At 35.0% G+C, this 21,041-nt stretch overlaps 2 protein-coding genes across 7 annotated transcripts; one reads left to right on the forward strand and one right to left on the reverse strand.

Annotated features, from left to right (window-relative positions):
- Positions 1-6,894: 6,894 nt before the first annotated feature.
- Positions 6,895-13,915, forward strand: LOC104235601 (cellulose synthase-like protein E6). 3 transcript variants are annotated; one of them, XM_070171735.1, is made up of 8 exons: positions 6,895-7,228; positions 8,166-8,493; positions 9,330-9,470; positions 9,562-9,687; positions 10,464-10,676; positions 11,274-11,510; positions 12,049-12,396; positions 13,245-13,915. In XM_070171735.1, exons 1-8 carry the CDS (start codon positions 6,963-6,965, stop codon positions 13,812-13,814), a joined length of 2,229 nt encoding a protein of 742 aa, XP_070027836.1. In that variant the 5' UTR covers positions 6,895-6,962; the 3' UTR covers positions 13,815-13,915. The 3 variants fall into 3 exon arrangements, with proteins under 3 accessions (XP_070027836.1, XP_070027838.1, XP_070027837.1); XM_070171737.1 differs by lacking the exon at positions 11,274-11,510 and having other exon boundaries at positions 6,929-7,228; XM_070171736.1 differs by lacking the exon at positions 10,464-10,676 and having other exon boundaries at positions 6,929-7,228.
- A 40-nt stretch (positions 13,916-13,955) lies between these two features.
- On the reverse strand, positions 13,956-20,779 carry LOC104235602 (acetyl-CoA acetyltransferase 1-like). 4 transcript variants are annotated; one of them, XM_009789407.2, is made up of 14 exons: positions 20,464-20,779; positions 18,994-19,092; positions 18,721-18,894; positions 18,531-18,636; positions 17,863-18,001; positions 17,255-17,332; positions 17,106-17,171; positions 16,495-16,580; positions 16,167-16,266; positions 15,973-16,083; positions 15,857-15,898; positions 15,552-15,638; positions 15,230-15,315; positions 13,956-14,248 (listed from the first exon to the last, which is right to left on the reverse strand). In XM_009789407.2, exons 1-14 carry the CDS (start codon positions 20,498-20,500, stop codon positions 14,215-14,217), a joined length of 1,245 nt encoding a protein of 414 aa, XP_009787709.1. In that variant the 5' UTR covers positions 20,501-20,779; the 3' UTR covers positions 13,956-14,214. The 4 variants fall into 4 exon arrangements, with proteins under 4 accessions (XP_009787709.1, XP_070027840.1, XP_070027841.1 ...); XM_070171739.1 differs by lacking the exon at positions 17,106-17,171; XM_070171740.1 differs by lacking the exon at positions 15,973-16,083.
- Positions 20,780-21,041: the final 262 nt, after the last annotated feature.

Genomic DNA, 21,041 nt, shown 5'->3' on the forward strand with positions numbered 1-21,041 from the left:
GAAATGACATAAAACCAATTTTTTCTAACATTTTGCAACATATGAGGTCCAAAATGTTTTTGATTTCATTTTTCTGTTTTTATTTGCTGTTCTTTCGGTGATTAACAGACATTCATTTCCAAGAGTTTTTAGAGGTTTCTGCGGAATAAACGCAAAGATATATGGTGATTATAAGGTGATTATTATTCTCCATCATCCAAATGTTTGTTAAAGGACAAACCTAATTAATTAGGAAATTAAAGAGGAGACTGAAAGTGTATAATTTAAACGCAAATGTTTGCATTGAAAATATATAATTTAAAAGCAAAAGATCCAATTCGGCCAAGTATATATAGTCAAACCTCGTTTAGTTCCAAATATTTTTGAATGTTATAGCGAATTACTGCTATAGAAAACATATATTATATCAGAATATGAAATTGATTCCAAAAAAAACTTAGCTTTTATAGCGAAGTATTGTTATATAAATAATGTTGTTATAGAGAGGTTTGACTATATATGACGCATAATTGCTCTATTTTAGAACTCCATCACGTTTTTGGCCAATTCATACTCTTATCATAAACAAAGCGGTCTAATATTTTCTTTGCCATTGGCGGAGTTCCAACTTGAAATAGGTAGACTCTACGTGTCCAAACTTTTTAAGAAAAAGATCCAAATTTTATCTAGTTGATTGCTCAAATAATTACTCAACTTTCAGTAATTTGTCATCAAAGTTATACATGTATATATAATCTTCAAAATCACTTTACGTTACCTAACTAATTTTAATCATTTTCACCGGATTTTTATTTTTCGACGAGATTTAATGACGTTTTAATATTAATTTTAAGAAAAAATTGTTAAAGCACTAATTATGAACCTGGACCAATTTAGAACACAACCCAACCTTACCAACTCAATACCTAATCCGACCCACCCTTTTTATTCTAAAAAAATAATTCAGCAGTTTCGACTTTGTCGGACTCTGTTCTATAGCTGGAGCATCAAGCCAACATCCAACCGATTCAATCCATTTAATGAAAATAGAAACAACATTTACTTTAGTTAACGTCCTTTATAGGCTCTCAACTTTTACATGTTGACCTGAATATCAAGAAAAATTTACATCTTTGACATTCGAGTTCACTATATATATATATATATATATATATATATATATATATATATATTAGTATTAACAAAAAGATCTATTCAAATCGGCGATATAACTTTGTAAATGGACCATATAACCATTGTGTTGCGGAAGCCAAATGTATAGAGTGTGAATAAGTCACAACTACTATACCAAAAATTATGACAGCCACCAAATAATAAATAAGACAATAAAGCAACAATAAAGGGAACACCAGAATTTACGAGGTTCGGCTAATTTTGCCTACTCCTCGGACACAACCAATATTTTATTTCACTCCAAAAATACAAGTGAAATAATACTAAAGAGAGAAGATACAAATGCCTTAAACAGATGAGAAGGCAAATGAGAGGTGTATCTCAATCCTAAACATTAGGCCTTCTTTTATAGGGGAAAAATCCCCTCCAAACTTAACTCCCAACCAATGTGGGACTTTGGCATTTTGCCAAACTTCAACAAATCTCCACCTTGGCAAAATTCCACATTTTCAATTCTCTCTCAATAACAAATTTTGGTTGTGTCTTCATCTTCAATCTTCAGTGTTCAACAATGTTGATCAAATCCAAACAATGTTGAAACTTGACCGCAGTCACCACCTTTGTCAGCATATCAGCAGGATTCTCTGTAGTATGAATTTTCTTCACCGTGACTCCACCTTCTTCTATGATTTCTCGTACGAAATGATACCGAACATCAATGTGCTTCGTCCTTGCATGATAAACTTGGTTCTTCGCTAATTGAATAGCACTTTGACTATCACAAAAAATTGTGATACCTTTTTGTTCAACACCAAGCTCCTTTAGCAATCCTTGAAGCCAAATTGCCTCTTTCACAGCATCTGTAATAGCCATGTACTCTGCCTCTGTTGTAGACAAAGCAACTGTTGACTGCAAAGTAGACTTCCAACTAACTGGTGCCTTTGCAAAAGTAAACACATAACCAGTAGTTGATCTTCGTTTGTCCATATCACCCGCAAAATCTGAGTCACAATATCCAACTACAAACTGATTGTCTTCCTGCTCAAAAACTAACCCGACATCTACAGTATTATGAATATACCGTAGAATCCACTTCACAGCTTGCCAATGCTCCTTCCCTGGATTGTGCATATATCTGCTAATAACTCCAACAGCTTGTGAAATGTCAGGCCTTGTGCAAACCATTGCATACATCAAGCTACCAACAACATTTGCGTATGGTACCTTTGACATATACTCTCGTTCAGCTTCATCCATTGGCGACATAGTAGTACTTAGCTTAAAATGGGAAGCAAGTGGAGTACTAACTGGCTTAGTCTTGTCATCTATGCCAAAACGTTGAAGTACTCTCTTCAAATATTCCTTTTGAGATAAACAGAGTTTCTTTGAACGTCTATCTCTAATTATCTCCATGCCAAGAATTTTCTTTGCCTCACCCAAATCCTTCATCTCGAACTCCTTCTTCAGTTGAATCTTCAACTTATCAATTTCTTCCGAATTCTTGGAAGCTATCAACATATCATCAACATATAGGAGAAGATATACAAAGGAACCATCTTTAAGCTTGTGCAAATACACACAATGATCGTATTTGCTTCTCTTGTACCCTTGCCGCAACATAAACTCGTCAAATCGCTTGTACCATTGTCTAGAAGATTGTTTCAATCCGTACAACGATTTTTCAAGTTTGCACACCATATTTTCTTTTCCAGCAACTTTGAATCCTTCTGGCTGAGTCATGTAGATTTTCTCCTCCAAGTTTCCATGTAAAAACGCAGTTTTTACATCCATCTGAACTAGTTCCAAATCCAATTGTGCTACCAAAGCCAACATAATTCTAATGGAGGAATGTTTTACAACTGGAGAAAACACTTCATTGTAATCAATTCCCTCCTTTTGAGCATATCCTTTGGCCACCAATCTTGCTTTGTAGCGAACATCTACTTGGTTAGGAAATCCTTCCTTCTTTGCAAATACCCATTTGCACCCAATTGCTTTCTTTCCCTTCGGGAGATTGGCCAATCTCCATGTATGATTCTGATGAAGGGACTGTATCTCATCATTCATGGCAATCCTCCACTTATCTTCTTCTGAACTTTGAACAGCGTCTTTATAAGTAGTAGGAACATCATCAGCTACAATTGAGGTTGCACAAGCAACCGTCTCTATGAGACGAACAGGTTTCGTTATTGTTCTTTTTGGCCTGCTGGTTGCTATTGATTCAAGTTGTTGTTGAGATTCCTGAGTTGGAATCTCCTCTACTGGCTCTCCTTCCAGAGGGTAATCTTCATTTGTTTCCTCCTCTGCTTCTTGTGTAGGAAAAATAAATTTTCCCTCAAACTCCACCTGCTTAGAAGCACCTTCATTTTGTTTGGTATCTTCTGTTACCTTATTTACCATAGCAAATTCATCAAAGGTAACATCTCTGCTGAATATTACTTTCTTTGTCATAGGACACCATAAGCGATATCCTTTGACTCCAGAAGTAATTCCCATAAAAATAGCCTTCTTTGCCCTTGGATCCAATTTTGACTCCGTCACATGATAATATGCAGTTGAGCCAAACACGTGCAAAGAGTTATAATCTACAGCAGGTTTTCCGTACCATTTTTCAAATGGTGTTTTGCCATCAATAGCAGCAGATGGTAGACGATTAATGAGGTGGCATGCATATGTAATTGCCTCAGCCCAAAATTCTTTGCCCAAGCCAGCATTGGACAACATACACCGTACCTTCTCCAGCAAGGTCCGGTTCATACGTTCTGCCACTCCATTCTGTTGTGGTGTATGTCTAACAGTGAAGTGTCGGACGATGCCATCATTTTCACAGACCTTATTGAAATGATCATTTTTGTATTCACCTCCATTGTCTGTGCGAATACACTTGATCCTCCTGCCTGTTTGATTCTCCACCATCGTCTTCCATTTGAGAAAAATTCCCAGCACTTCATCTTTGTTTTTCATTGTATACACCCACACTCTTCGAGAAAAATCATCAACAAAGGTTACAAAATAGTGTTTCCCACCCAATGAAGGTGTTTTGGAAGGACCCCAAACATCAGAGTGTACATAATCCAAAATGCCTTTAGTATTATGGATCGCTGTACCAAATTTAACCCTTGTCTGTTTCCCTTTGACACAATGCTCACAAAACTCCAAGTTGCAAGTCTTTACTCCTTTTAACAATCCTTGATCTGATAGAGTTTTCAAGGATTTTCCTCCAGCATGTCCCAAGCGCATGTGCCATAGCTTGGTTGCTTCTGCCTCTTTGTCGTCACTGGATGTCACTGTCGCTGTCCCAATAACTGTACTGCCACGATAGCGGTACATATTATTATTCTTCCGATTAGCCTTCATTACCACTAGTGCACCGGAGCATACTCTCATCACTCCATTTTCTGCAATGATTTTGAACCCTTTTGATTCTAGGGCTCCTACAGAGATGAGATTCTTCTTCAAATCCGGTACATATCGAACATCTATCAATGTTCTGATCATTCCATCATGGTTCCTTAATCGTATTGAACCAATGCCATATGAGGTAAGAGGGCTGTTATCCGCTGTGTGGACGACTCCATATTCTCCTTCTTGAAATTCCACGAACCAGTCCCTGTTGGGACACATATGATAGCTACAAGCCGAGTCCATCAACCATATGTCTGATGATGTTGATGACTCTGTTGTAACTAATGAGAAGTCTGAATCATCACAATCAGCTACATTTGAATCCATAATGGCCTTTCCATTGTTATGTTTGGCCTTATTCTTCAACTTCGGACAGTCTTTCTTCCAGTGCCCTTTTTCTCGACAAAAGGCACATTCATCTTTGCTGGGTCTGGATCTTGACTTGGATCTTCCCTTCTTTGTCCTCGTTTGATTTTGAGGACGACCCCTCACAAATAGTGCTTCTCCTTCTCCGCCCTTCTGTTTTTCTCGCTTTCTTTGTTCATAGCTGTACAAAGCCGAACAAACTTCTCTGAGAGAAACTTCGTCATTTCCATGGAGTAGAGTAGTTTCAAGGTGCTCGTACTCATCAGGAAGTGACGCCAACAACATCAAGGCCAAGTCACCATCATCATAAGTTGTATCCATATTTTGCAAATCTGTAACCAACTTATTGAAACTGGTGATATGTTCATTCATCGTGGTACCAGGAACATAGGTGAAGTGAAACAGTCTCTTCTTCATGTACAATTTATTTTGACTGTTTTTCTTCAAAAATTTATCCTCCAGTGCTTTCCATAATTTACTTGCAGAAGTTTCCTTTGTGTATGGATATTTCTGCTCTCTAGCAAGGTAGGATCGAATGGTACCGCAAGCAACACGGTTGATAATTCTCCAATCTTCTTCTCCAATAACATCTGGTTTCTTTTCTTCAATGGCCAGATCTAGCCCCTTTCTGGTGTGGAAGATCAGACTAAGCTGCAACCACAGAGCATACTCAGACAGAACCTTGACTCAGTTACCAAGATAAATCTTTTCTGATGTGGAAGATCAGACTATGCTGCAACCACAGAGCATACTTAGACAGTACCTTGGCTCTGATACCAATTGTTGCGGAAGCCAAATGTATAGAGTGTGAATAAGTCACAACTACTATACCAAAAATTATGACAGCCACCAAATAATAAATAAGACAATAAAGCAACAATAAAGGGAACACCAGAATTTACGAGGTTCGGCTAATTTTGCCTACTCCTCGGACACAACCAATATTTTATTTCACTCCAAAAATACAAGTGAAATAATACTAAAGAGAGAAGATACAAATGCCTTAAACAGATGAGAAGGCAAATGAGAGGTGTATCTCAATCCTAAACATTAGACCTTCTTTTATAGGGGAAAAATCCCCTCCAAACTTAACTCCCAACCAATGTGGGACTTTGGCATTTTGCCAAACTTCAACACATTGAAACCCGTATATCACAATTCGTAAGAATATAAATTATGAGTTTAAATTTGATTATGTGTAACTTTTTATTGACCGGTATAAATTGACAATACGTGACCTATCACAACTGATGAAAATTCAATGAAAAAATCTTAAAGCAAAAAGGTTCAAATTTGCCATCATAAATGCATTTGCCATTAACGGAATCCCAACTTGAAATTGGTAGACTCTACATGTCCAAATAGTTTAAGAAAAAAACATTGAATTTACCCTTCAACTTTTTGAATATATAAAATTACTCTTAGCTTGCAGCTCGGGCTCAATTGCAAATACTAAACTTTTTCCTATATATTATCGATAGCACTATTAGATAGTAAAAAAAATTAAAGGAAGATACAATTGTTCAGTTTCGAACAATACAAGAACAAATTTGACCCTTTTGACTTAAGTTGCGCAATTTGGCGTCAGTAGGTTACTACGCATCAAAATTTGCTTGCCTCACCCACATCAGTACAAATAAACTAAGACTTGTGATAAGGACCCATTTAGAACATATCCAAATATTTCCTTATTGCCAATATTCTGCTGATCGAGCCAAATTAAGAATGAGTTTAACTAATATCTACCGATATCGTAATATTTACCGATATTTGTTTTATTGGATAATCTACCTTATTTTTTAGATTATAAAATCTCACTTTTTATAAAGAGTTATCTCTAGATATCTTTTAAGTGACCTAATAGTGTAAATTTCATCACATCGTCGTGTATATAAGGTAAACTCTTTCAATATATATACACACACGTGTGGCTTGGCCACATAATTTCCCTTAGTTCTTCTACACAGACTTGACACCTATTTTAAGCTCTTACAACACGAGGGAGTTGAGAAATTAAATGCAAGAAAGGGGAAGAGAAAGGCAGAGGAAAATAAGAGAAAAACAGTACAATCAGATTTATGGGAAAAGATAGTAATTACATTCCTTTATTTGAAACAAAGGGAGCAAAAGGACGTAAACTTTATTGGGTATATGCAATCTCAGTATTAATTGGAATAGTCTTTATATACTTTCACAGAGTGAGTAACTTACTGGCAAAAGGAAGATGGGTTTGGATTAGTTTGTTAATGGCAGAAGTTTGGTATATATGTTACTGGATCATCACTCAATCACTTCGTTGTAATGCTGTTTATCGTTATACTTTCAAGGATAGGCTCTCTCAGAGGTATATTTTTGGGAAAATTTATTACTTCCTTCAGTTTAATGTATTTGTTATGTTAATGTATGTATATGTAAGCAAGAAAGATAGACATTTAGAACTTGTTGTCTTACCGTGACATTTTTGTGGTTAAAGTATGAAATCAAAGTTAAATTATTTCTAAATATTCCATTCTAGGCTTCTAGTGTAAGTGATACTAGTCAATTAGTCCAGTCTAAAAAGATTGACATATTTTTATAATTGTAAATAATTTTAAAATATATTTGACTATTAGCGTTAGTCTTTTGTATTACTCTTTAGTTATTGTTTCACTATTATTGTTAATGTCAAGAAGATAGGTGCACTACGACGAAGAGGTGGATTCAGAATTTTATATTTGGTGATTTAACTTTTAGGTTCTATTTACTATGAAACCATTACCATTTTGAAATTATATGTTCAAAATTAAACATATCCTTGCACGATTTCAGTATGTTAATTAGATTTTGAGACTTTGAATGGATAAACTAAATAAAAAAAGAAAGGTAAAAGTACTTAATTAAAACACAAGAGGAGGATGCTAGACATGCCCACATATACGAGATTTGAAACTTCGTAGGAAAAAACAACAAGATAAACATGAGAGAAACATCACTAGTAAAGGTGCACCCAATGAACATTATACCATAAGGTTATTTGAGCTTAGGTATGAACATATATATTTAACGTAATTTTTTTTAAAAAAATATGGGTTTACGTGTATCATGCTCCTCCACATAGATACGCCCTCGTATATACATATCCGATGCTACATTAGACGAAGGATGGTTAGACACCCTTTGCAGAAAAATTACATTTTATCATATAGGTTAAATGATATATACTACTACGTACCTTTTATACATACATATTAATCTTAAATATCTTTAACGAAATTTCTGTCTTCGCCATTGTCTATGTACAGATTGAGGGACGAGGAGCTACCGAGTATAGACATATTTGTATGCACAGCAAACCATGTGATAGAGCCACCATCTATGGTGATAAACACAGTTTTATCTCTAATGGCTTATAATTATCCACCTCAGAAGATGAGTGTTTATCTCTCAGATGATGGTTGTTCTGAGTTTATGTTCTTTGCTCTCTTTGAAGCTTCTGAATTTTCCAAATATTGGTTGCCATTTTGCAAGAAATTTAAAGTACAAACACCTACACCAGCTGCTTATTTTTCAATGAATAATAATCATGAAACTCATGAATTATTATCAGCTGATGAGTTTATTTCCATCAAGGTACATATATTATTAACTCCTTACAGTTTTTTTTCTGCTATTATATGCTAGTCTAACTTGACAAATTGTTAACTTATTCATAGAACAATTCACATAATTAATCAACTGATTTAAGTTATACATCAAAATAGTGTAAATTTTTTTTTTTTACATTATTAGTGAATTTTAATCCGTGATAACATGTTAGTTACCACTTTTATCAAATTACAAATTAATGCTTATCGGAAAATACTTTAATTAGTAGTATATAATAAGTGATCTGATCGTAAAAATATTTTTTTACATCATTAGTTAATAGAACTTAATTAAGCCCTTGGTCTAGTGGTATGATTGCAACACGCAATGTGTATATTAGGAGCACGTCACATGTTTAAATTTTGTAGTTGACAAAAAGACTGGTATTTAAGTGGAGAAACGTAAAGAAGTAGACCCATTATTCACCGAATTATAGACGATATATTTCTAGCCCTTAGAAATTTCTCGATTACTAAAAAAAAGTACAAGGATTTGTATATTTCTAATAAAAGTTCGATAACTAACAGTAAACTAGAAGCCACTTTCTTTCTGAATCAGAATAGATTAACATCGTTCTTAACTTGTTTGTCTATATGTCTCCAAAAATCGTATAAAGAAGTTTTAATGCATTTACGTTGTTGGAGAACAAGTGTTACGACATAGCGGAGCTAGAATTTTTATTTAGGAACGTCAATTTTTTAAAAATAAAACACACGAATAAGTCAAGGAGAGTCAATACATAGTGTGTACATATATATAAGAAATTTTGCTTATCTAAAGTTAATACTTTAGTGAATTATTGTTCATTGATAAACTTACAGAAGCTATACGAAGCTATGATTAAAAGGATAGATGAGACTACAAGGCAAGGCCATGTCCCTGAAATGCTGAGAAAACAACATAAAGGATTTCGAGAGTGGAATTTCATTTCAAGCAAACAAGACCATCACACTATCATCCAAGTAAATAAGTGTTTTTTCTTTCTTTTCAAAGAAGTGAACATAAAGTTTAATTGATATTTTCCACTGAAATATTTGCTTCAATTTGTTGCAGATATTAATTGACAGTAGTGAAAATGCGGATGTGGTAGGACAAATTTTGCCGACTTTAGTATACCTGGCAAGAGAGAAGAGACCCCAACACCACCATCACTTCAAAGCAGGTGCCATGAATGCCTTGGTAATTAACTTGCTCTCTTTAACTTAGTTTTTTTTGTTTTGTTTTGGGAAGATGAGCCTTGGAGCAACGATAAAGTTGTCTCAGTATGACCTATGGGTCAGGAGTTTGAGCCGTGAAAGCAGCCACTGGCTCTTGCATTAGGGTAGACTGCCTACATTACACCACTTCGGATGCGGACCTTCCCTGGACCCTGCGTGAATGCAGAATGCTTTGTGTACCGAGCTACCCTCTTTTAACTTAGTTTTTTGGTTATATAAACTAATGGTATGAAGATGCTTTTATAATATCACTGAAAATTTAACTTGTTATATCATATATGTTATTTCTTCTAACAGATTGCTAGTAATATTTATCAGATATGTTATTTCTTCTAACAGATATATTATTTACTTGTAATTGTCCAATGAGTTTAACTAGTACATCCTTCAACAATATAAAAAATTTTACGACCCATTTGTCTATTAGAACAGATAATCTATCTTATTTTCAAGATTACAAACTCCATTCAATTTTTTATGGAGAGTTACTTATAGATATCATTTGGATAGTTTAACAATATAAAAGCTTCTTTATATTGTCGGTTGTGTATAAGTTAAACTCTTAATTAACAAATTTAGTGACCTAATTAATTGCATAAATTATTTATACTGTCACTTTATAGAAATTAAACTCTTTTAACTTAGCTTCCCACCAATAAAAGTTCTTTGTTTTTTGTTCCTAATGTCTTACTATTTGGTGCAACCATTATTTGACTCTTTGAAAAAAAACATGAACAGATAAGGGTATCAGCAAGAATAAGCAACAGTCCTATTATTCTGAATGTGGATTGTGACATGTATTCAAACAATTCAGAATCAGTGAGAGATGCCTTATGCTTTTTCCTAGATGAAGAACAAAGCAATGGCATTGCTTTTGTACAATATCCTCAGCAATTTAGTAATATCACCAAGAATGATCTTTACAGCAATTCTTTACGTATAATCACTGAGGTAAGAGCTATATACCAAGTTTGAGATCAGTTGTTGTAATTAAAGAACCTTATAGCTATATAAAATAACACATCTAATTACTATTCCTTCTGTTTCCGTTTATGTGACGACTCTATTTCCTTTTTCGTATGTTTAAAAAAAGAATGTCTTTTTTTAAATTTGCAAACAATTTAAGTTAAACTTCTCATCTTACTCTTCATAACAAGTTTATAGCCACACAAATATTATGACATGTTTAAAACCACAAATCTTAAAAAACTTATACAATCATACAAGTATTAGAGCATATTTCAGACTATAAGTTATAAAAGTCTTCATTTCTCTCGTAAACAATGACGAGCTAAACTGTGTCACATAACTTGGAATGGAGGGAGTAATTAACAAGGATTCATATACAGTCAAACCTCTCTATAACAGCCTCGTTTGTTCCGATATTTTTTAGTTGCTATAGTGAAGTGTTATTATAGAAGACATATATTATAACATAATATAACAATCAGAGAAAACTTGGCTTTTATAGTGAATGGATATTATATAGAGATGTTGTTATAGAGAGGTCGACTGTATCTGATTTGTTATTATTTGGTGATTGTGAAGGTAGAGCTTCCAGGATTAGATGCAAGTGGAGGACCTTTGTACATTGGTACTGGCTGCTTTCATGGGAGAGAAGTTCTGTGTGGAAAGAAATACTGTAAAGGATCCAAGATAATAAATTACTATAAGAAAGAAGTGGACAACAAGAGAGAATACAAAGAAACTAGTGATATACTTGAAGAAACATGCAAAATTCTTGCTAGTTGCTTATATGAAGAGGGCACTCAATGGGGTAAAGAGGTAATTTTCCTTAATTAACCACAACCCCTTTAAGACCACTCCCCCCCCCCCCCCCAAAAAAAAAAAAAAAAAAGATAGCAAAACCAAATTGAGGGTGTGTTTGGTATGATGGAAAATATTCTTTATAAATAATTTTCAGGTATTTGATTGTCAGAAAATATTTTCTGGAGAAAACATTTTTTACCAATACTTTTAGCTTTCCTTCAGAATTATAATCTCACTGCTTAACTTCATATATTTGTTTTAACCAACACTTAGACATTATTATCAATCTTTTTTTGTTGGTCAATCTTTAATACTCAAAAGTTTCACCAAAACACTATCCTGTTTGCTAATAATAATATCAAACTTTAATATAATATTTTTTTCGAGAAATAATTTTTACTCTCCAACCAAACACCAAAAATATTTTCGAGGAGAATAAGTCACATTCCAAAAATAAATTCCTAAAAATGACTTTCATCATACAAAACACACCCTCAGTCTGCTATAATTTTCTAACCATAGAAATGCCTTTTTGCATTGATTGCATCTGCAGGTAGGGTTGAAGTATGGTTGTGCTGTAGAAGATGTGATAACTGGACTCTCAATACAATGCAGAGGCTGGAAATCTGTCTATTTCAATCCAAAGAGAAAGGGATTCTTAGGTCTTGCTCCAACAACACTTTTGGAAACTCTAGTACAACATAAGAGATGGGCAGAGGGTAATTTTCAGATATTCCTTTCAAAATACTGCCCTTTCATATATGGCAAAGGAAAAATCCCACTCAAACTTCAGATTTCATACTGTAGCTTCTTGCTTTGTGCTGCAAATTGGATGCCTACCTTATATTATACTATTGTCCCTTCATTTTGCCTTCTCCATGGCATCAGCTTGTTTCCAAAGGTATGTCCCTCTAAGAAATAAGTGTCTATATATTATATATATACATGTACATATGAATGCATATGTATGTATATGTATAGGCACTCTTTATCATTGTTAGATGCTTGTGATAGTTCTGAAACCGGGTTCTAAGCATTGTAGACAGTTGTGGTCGTGTTTAGACCCTGTCTCAGATATTTACATGTATGATATTGGTTTTGAGACTATTTCTGCTTTCATATTATATCATGATACTGCTAAAGATTTAGATAATTTGTTTTACTTATGGTTGTTTGAGTGTCGGCTTGCCTAGCTAGCAGGTTAGGCACCATCACGACCTTTAGTAGGATTTTGGGTGAATCCCACTAAATCTTTAAATAAGGAAAGTCTCAGCGTAACTGGTAAAATTATTGTCATATAACCAGGAGATCACGGGTTCGAACCGTGGAATCGATTTCTTGCAGAAATGCAGGGTAAGGCTGCGTACAATATACCGTTGTGGTCCTGCCCTTCCCCGGACCCCGCGCATAAAAGGAGCTTAGTGCACCGGGTTGCCCACTAAATCTTTACCAAAATCATGATATATTTTGAATGAGCTGTCATGTTTATTTTTAAAAACTGAAAAATGGGGACAACGATAACCTACAACAGCCATATAGTAGGTTAGCAAAATCCTACATAAAGAGAGAATGACTGGCAGGCATGTGCTCCTTGCAGCACCATTTCTGTATGTTCTTCTAAGTATAGTAAGTCATTTAATTTCTGCATATACAGTTGTCAAGCCTCTGGATGCTACCATGTGCTCCTTGCAGCACCATTTCTGTATGTTCTTCTAAGTATAGTAAGTCATTTAATTTCTGCATATACAGTTGTCAACCCTCTGGATGCTACCATATGTATATGCTGCCATTGCCACTACAACATATAGCTTAGTAGAACATCTATGGTGTGGAGGCACATTGAAAGGATGGTGGAATGATCAGAGACTCTGGCTATACAAGAGATTGACTTCTTACCTATTCGCCTTCTTTCAAACCATCTTGACATTTGTAGGATTCACCAAGTCAGGTTTTGTAGTCACAGCAAAAGGTTCAGATAATGAAAATGTCAGTCAAAGATATGAGCAAGAAATCATGGAGTTTGGCACTTCAGCTGCCTCATCATCAACACCTATGTTCTATGTTTTAGCAACCATAGCACTGTGGAACCTTTTCTGTCTAGGAGATGTCATGTTAAGGGTTATTATGGATCCACATGAGGCTGCAGTTATTGTAGAATCTCTTGGTATTCAGATTCTTTTAACGGGGTTAATAGTAATCGTTAACTTGCCTTTATATGAGGGGCTTTTCTTGAGGAATGACAAGGGATGTATGCCCTTTGTTGTCACCTGTATTTCTCTTGTCTTAGCTACCTTTTTGTATCTGTTAGCCAAATACTGATCATTTCACACTTCTCAGTTCTCAGTTCATGTCTGTACTCTGTTGTACTGTTGCACCACTGTATGTAATAATAAAAAGTTCGGTATTCCTATATATATATATATATAGTGTCGAAATGCCATAGCTGTGGAGTCCTCAATGTAAAAACTAATGAACATTCATTTGTTGATGATGGAGGATTATGTGACACAAACGAGCAGAACTGCTAACTATGCTGAGTGTAAAGGAAAACAAGTGTTTGCTCGATTTTCATGGTATTATTAGGTTATTGCTTCTATGGTTTTACATAATGGATACAAGCATTCAGATACCTCACTACTTTAGATGCAATGTGGCAGAACTCAGCGGGCGTGCAACTGTGCAGCAGCTAGATGCAAATATAGTACAAACTATTCCAGTTTCAAAGCGATGAACGTGCCACCATCCTTATAGGCCTGCAATATGCAAGACTATGATTAAAGACACATTACTTGAATCAAATGCAAACTTTACATGGAGTTGACTGCAGTGAGTCAACTGCAGTGTAAAGACTCCTATCTAAGTTTAGGTAACTTCAACTCAAACTATTTTGAATTCGCCGATATTTTTAGGAAATTTCCCCAAATAATTATTCCCCAATCAAAACAGAGGTATCATCTTTGAAAGACAATCAACCACGTAGAACACTACAAATTTTATCCAATCATGCACTTCCTCTCTCATTCTTCATTTTGTGTAGAGTTGACTATAATTATTTTATTTATAATCAAAGACGGAAATGATTTTTTTTTATATAGTTCCTGAACCTAGTAAAGCAAAACATATTCCGCTGCAAGTACCAGAAACTGTAGGCCGTATTTGGCATAATGAAAAATTTTATACAAAGGGAAGTATTTTCTAAAATCATTTTCTACTGTTTTATTGGACATAAAGGTTTATGGCTTCTGCTTGCTGAGGAGGTCATGGGGCAAAAGCATTTTGACTAGTCTTTACTGTAGATGTGAAAGAGAGTGAAAAACAATTTTTGCATGCTAGAGAGAGCTGTAGTTCCTCAAAAGATACTCTATTCCTCACCAGACAAAGAAGAGCGAAAAATATGAGTTGATTCCTGAATTCTGTCCTGCACCACTAAGGTCTAAGATGTACGTTTACGTTTTTCCTATGATAATACAAATAAGCTCTTCAAACAAGGTTCCGGTTTATACTTATAATGTTGAGTTGAGTAAGGTTCAAAAGTTCAGGATGCAAATTTTCTCTGAGCATAAAATACAGTGACTGGATCATTTATCCCACCAGTTTCAGATTTATGTTTACGGTTAAGCAAAAGCACTTGTAGCAAAAAGGATTAGAAATAGAAAAAAACAAACTTGCGGCAAAAAATCTAAAGCGGTTGAATAAGCGAATAAATCATAAAATTCACTAAAGAAAGGGCTTACATGAGCTCTACAACAAGAGCAGATGCGCCTCCTCCCCCATTGCAGATTCCTGCAACACCAAACTTCCCATTCTTGTGCTTCAGTACCTGAACCATACTTACAATTGTGTAAGACAAAACAAAATGCAGCAACTTTGTGCAGATACTATTTAGTTGTCCATTACTAAAACAATATATCAGTATCCATGAATAAATATACGGTCAAATCATATTTAACCAATAAATAACACAAACTGGACAAGTCTAATTGCTTAAGCATAATAGTTTGAGAAAGACTGTAATTGCTTAAGCATAAGAGTTTTAGGAAGATGCGGCCAACATACTCCTAAAAGAGATACCAGGATCCTAGCTCCACTGCACCCTAAAGGATGTCCCAATGACACAGCTCCACCATGAGCATTTAGCTTGCCCTGACCACGGGACAAAGTTATAACAGGATTGAGATAGAGGACATGATAAAATTAGAAGAGAAATTACAGATTTCGAACAAAATTAGCACATTTCTTTGTTTTCTCCAACTAAATTTTGCCACAATAATTCGCTACATAAGCAGAGAGTAACAATAAGCAACTATTGACTTTCCAAAGGGAAGGGTCAAAAGCAAAGAAAAGAGCAATTGGAGACTAACGGAATTGAGGTTGAGAAGTCTTTGGTTGACAAGAGCCACGACCTGCGAAGCAAATATGCTAAATTATGGCCAAGCTAGATAAAATTAGCATCAGAAGGTATAATACAGATCCTTACAGAAAATGCTTCATTTATTTCATAATAGTCAATTTGAGATGACTCAAGGCCAGAATTCTTAATTGCTTTTGGTATTGCAAGAGCTGGAGCTGTTGTAAATAACTCAGGTGCCTACCCAATAAATCTTGTTAGACAAGTCCCACTAAGTTGTAAAACTCAGTCAACAAAAAAAAACAATAATAATTCTCTTCTACCTGAGCTGCATCTGCAAATCCTCTGATCCTACCAATTACTTGCAATCCAAGTTCAAGTGCCTTTTGTCCACTCACCAGAACTAATGCTGCAGCACCATCACTAGAGTTACAGCATACAAGAGGTCAAAATAAATCAAATGCGGCTACTTTCTACATCTAGCAGCGTTAACACAGGATTGTTCATGAAAAATACTAAAGGAACACCAGAAGCAGGTTCTCATTAGTATCATATGTTTCAAGGACACTAAAAAGGGCATGAAAAGAAATTTGTCGGCTGTGGCACATGCACGTGTGCTGAGGCAGAGAAAGAGAGACAGAGATAGAATACCTTATAATGGAAGCATTGCCTGCAGTAACAGAACCTCCATTCTCCTTGAAACTTGGTCTAAGCTTTTTTAGTTTGGAGGCATCAAACTAGCAAAACAACAATGAAAAGAGGTTCAATGTGTTGCTACGTAAAATAACTAACTCAGCAGATCTAGGGATCAATTCCATTTGGAACCTGGAAACCAAGCATGGCCAGGTAGAATTTTCATCAAGAGTTTATGGAAGGAGACAGGAAAATTAAAGTATATGAGTTTGACTGTGCACTGGAAAGAATACCACCATTAAAATTGCCAAAGTCTACAGACCGAGAGTACAACTGACCGACATTAGATAAAAAATGGACAAAGAACTTTTATCAGTGACATTGAGAGACAGCTAAATTTCACATTGAAGCATTAGTTTACTGCACAAGATAGAATATTAGGGATTTTCATATAGCTAGTCAGGTGACGTTTCCCATATTAAGGGGTGAAAGTAGGCAGAAAGGATACATAAAAGGTGAAGAAGATCATCAAAACTCTGATCTACCTAAAGATAATCTCAGATGGAAATCAAATTACCAAAAAAAAAGAAAAAGTACTGCACATCAGTTTGTTAACCAATCTGATTCACCTTTATTAAACCTTCATCTTTATAAACAACCGTAGATGGTCTTCCTCTTCCACCAGAAATTTCTAGCTGCACGAACATCGAAATTGTAATCTAAACTCTGAACTTTCTAGAGCATCATTTTATACCTAAGAAAGAATGTACAATCTCACCGGAACTATTTCCCATGCAAATGCACCACTACGTTGTGCAGCAATTCCTCGCTCAAAGCTTTGAATAGCATAAGAATCCTAGAGAAAAATGGGAAGATAAAGCACAGATAGAAAATTCAATAGACAATAATGTTTAACACTATGTTTTCAAAATTTTATGGCCTTGCTTCCAGAGAACAAAACGGCTCTAAGCTGTACTTTAGAATCACTCAGGTAGTACTTCGGAAGGAAAAGAAAGAAAACAGGAGGCAGGTACACCCCTGTAAGAAAGAGGTTGATAACAAGGAAATTACATGTTTGTCCTTTTGATTGGTGGAGAAACTTTTTTCTTAATAGAACAATAATTTTATTGATTTAGGAAGAACTCCAGATACAAGAACGATATTAAAAAGTAGAGAACCTACACAAAACGGTGGAGAAACATTATTAGCCAGGCGAAAGATCAGGTCACAGTAATTTCCAATTGGCAAAAAGACCAACTCATGAACAATGGAGAAAGGGAAAAGGTCAACAGGCAGAAAGAGAGAGGAATGCTGACTGCAAGTTCATAACATGGTTCATAGACGAAGAGAGAAATCTGGAAAATTCGAGGTAGAAACAGACATTACCTGTTCTTCTCTTGTGATTTTATACTGATCAGCACATAGTTCTGCACAGACGCCCATCCCAAAATCATTATAGACATCCCAGAGTCCATCTTTTAACATGCCATCTACTATAGTATCATGACCTAGCCGCGACCCCTTCCTATCGAAATAAGTAAAATCAGAAATGGCAAATGGTTTTTACTGGAAGTTATATTAAACAAATTCTAAGTGACAGCCATTCTCAAACTGGAGCTTCCTCAAAGCAGACCAATAAAAGGAAGAAAGAGAAAATCCTTAAAGAACGATTTTTTCCAGGATCAGAGAAACAAAGCTCTTTCAGATGATTATCTATAGGAGTCCTCATGTGATCCAATCCAGAATATAAAGAAACAGCCTGATTCACAGACATAAATACATATATTTGAATGCAACGGTGTAGTGTCTTCCACCAAAATGCCTATGTCATGAGGAGCTGGATGTAAAAAGCTACACTTTGAGGCATCGCAAACTTTAAGGATTTACATTATCGATGGAAGAAAGACGGAAAAACACTAATAAGAATAAGTGACTTCACTCTTTCCTTTTGCTTCCTCCCTCTTTTCTTTTTTATTCTTTTTCCTTGGGAAGTGAGGCTTTCTCATTTCATTATTATCCAGATACCTACAATTATTAGAACCAAAAAATCGAACCTTGCTTGAGGAAGGTATTTCGGTACATTAGACATGCTTTCCATGCCACCAGTCACAACGATATCATTGCTTCCTGATTGTATAGTCTGTGCTGCAATCATTGTTGCTGCAACAAGCGTAAACATGTCAGGTAAAACTGCGGGAAAGAAGTTTGATAGAAATAATCAAAATGTATAGATACTGATCCCACCTTTAAGTCCTGAAGAACACACTTTGTTAATGGTAGTGCAAATCACTGAATTAGGAATCCCAGCTCCTAAGGCAGCTTGTCTAGCAGGGGCTTGACCTAAGTTTGCACTGAGAACATTTCCAAAGAAGACCTCTTGAACAAGGGACGGGTCTACATTTGCTCTCTTAAGAGCAGCTACAGGCGTAACAAACACGGGAAGTTTGCTAACATAACCAACAATGCTAAATGGACAGTAGATAACTAATGCAAAATTTAGCTATCCATTAATCTCACCTCGGATAGCTACAGAACCAAGCTCTGTAGCAGACAAAGACGAAAGAGAACCAAGGAAACCACCCATTGGCGTTCGAGCAACACCCACAATGCATACATCTGGAATTTCAAACATTCCGTTATACATACATTTTTTGGTGTTAAAAATCAGATCTTTATGATCACTTTATTAATTGCTATACCAGTACCACTAAACAATAGATGAAACAAAGCATGTCTAGACAGATAAATATGTCCAAATATGTTCATAGACTTCTAACCAACACTAATAGCACCAAACTACTCTATTTGCCCGAATTTGTTTGTCGGAGATCAGTTTTACGACCCGTCACAATTGTGCTTTTAGTTATGTGGCCCTTTTCAACGGAGATCAATAAAACATACTTCCTCCTTCCCAATTTATGTGACATTCTTTCTTTTTTAGTCAGTCCCAAAAAGAATGTCATCTTTCTATATTTAGAAACAATTTAACATTAAAGTTCCTACTGTACTCTTAATGGATTGATTTATAGCCACACAAATATATAAGTCTTGCTTTAGACCACAAGTTTCAAAAGTTCCTTTTCTTTCTTAAACTACATGGTTAGTCAAATGGTGCTACATAAATTGGTATGCAGGGAGCAACTTCTAAGAGGGTGTTTGGCTTAGCTTATAAGCTTGTCAAATTGGCTTATAAACACTTTTTGGCTTATCTACGCGTTTGGTAAAATTAAAAGTACTTATAAGTTAAGCGCTTATAAGCCAAAAATAAGCCAAAAGTCATAAGTTGGTCTCCCTCAACTTATCAAATTTCAGCTTATAAGCACTTTAAGTTTGACCAAAATATTTACTATTTCATCCCTAAAATACTTCTTTTTAAAACAAAACTCTTAGTATACCCCGTTCTTCAGCTGCATATTATTAATTTCAGCACTTTTATCCAAACGCGTAACTGCTTATTTTTAAATCAGTTTCAGCACTTAAAAGTGCTTTTCAGCACCTAATGCTCATCACCTGCTCTAAATCAGCTAAGCCAAACGGGCTCTAAGATATTAAATAAAACACATGATCTCTTTGTAGTATGATCTCCTGTTATAGATAGGCTAAGAAATAACAGAGTTCTTTTGTAGCACTTTGCCCCTTTTTATTTATTCTTTTATTTTTTCTGAAAGTGAACCAAAAAATAAAATGGATCATTGTCTTCTATTCAAATTGTAACTGGTTACAGGAGATAATATCCTTCGGTACCATTACAATTCAACGAGTCAAAGAAATTTAACCATAAAAATTGTGATATATAGTGTTTATGCAGCTTCTAACTATGTAAAATTTTAATTTCTTTTTAAAAAAAAAAAATTCAAAGGTAAAATCAGATAGCTGACTCTGCTACTCCAAAGTCCAAACCCACCATTCTTACAAGCTAAAAATAAATAAATAATTCAAATTCTGAAAAATCCATGATAGATTTAAAGTTAAAAGAGAAAGAAGAACCTCGAGGTTTAATGGAATCATTAACCATCTTTGCCATATAGATTTCTCCAAAAATGATCCGTCAAAAACAAGAATGAAATATGAATAAGACCCAAGTGAACTGATTTTGAGCCAAGATAAAGTAACGAACAGAGGAAAGAGCTTGATCAAAGATGAATTTTAAGGCAGTGAATAATTTTTTTGCAATAAATTAGTTTGAAGTTTCAATCAATTGTATTTTATGGAGATAGAGCAGATGGTAGCAATTGCATAGAAGGGCGTGTCCAAATTGATTTTGCGCCGTTATTGGTTTGCTATCCGAGCTTCTAAATTTTGAGTAAGTCTTTTTCTATAAATGAACCCAAATAATCGTTCGTTCTCGTATATATACATACTAGCTAGCTGCGTTGCACGTGTTTATCGCGTCAATCAATTAAAATTTATATAAAAAAACAAATTATGTAAAATTATAATGAACATTAAAGTAGATGCACAAATTTATTTATTAAGTTAATGCGATAGCTAGAGTTACAATAATTGGACCTACAACAATAAATAATTTGATTAAGTTTGTTATGATGCATTTACTAAAATGCCAA

This window comes from Nicotiana sylvestris, chromosome 4 (genome assembly GCF_000393655.2).
Source record: "Nicotiana sylvestris chromosome 4, ASM39365v2, whole genome shotgun sequence".
Classification (NCBI taxonomy): Eukaryota; Viridiplantae; Streptophyta; class Magnoliopsida; order Solanales; family Solanaceae; genus Nicotiana; species Nicotiana sylvestris.

Coding starts and splice junctions, on each gene's coding strand:
- LOC104235601 (XM_070171735.1), top strand. CDS start 6,963: ATGGGAAAAGATAGTAATTACATTCCTTTATTTGAAACAAAGGGAGCA. Junction 8,494..9,329: donor ATGAGTTTATTTCCATCAAG/GTACATATATTA, acceptor ATAAACTTACAG/AAGCTATACGAAGCTATGAT. Junction 11,511..12,048: donor GCACTCAATGGGGTAAAGAG/GTAATTTTCCTT, acceptor TTGCATCTGCAG/GTAGGGTTGAAGTATGGTTG.
- LOC104235602 (XM_009789407.2), bottom strand. CDS start 20,500: ATGGCAAAGATGGTTAATGATTCCATTAAACCTCGAG. Junction 18,637..18,720: donor GTGTTCTTCAGGACTTAAAG/GTGGGATCAGTA, acceptor CGCTTGTTGCAG/CAACAATGATTGCAGCACAG. Junction 15,639..15,856: donor GACTTCTCAACCTCAATTCC/GTTAGTCTCCAA, acceptor TCCCGTGGTCAG/GGCAAGCTAAATGCTCATGG.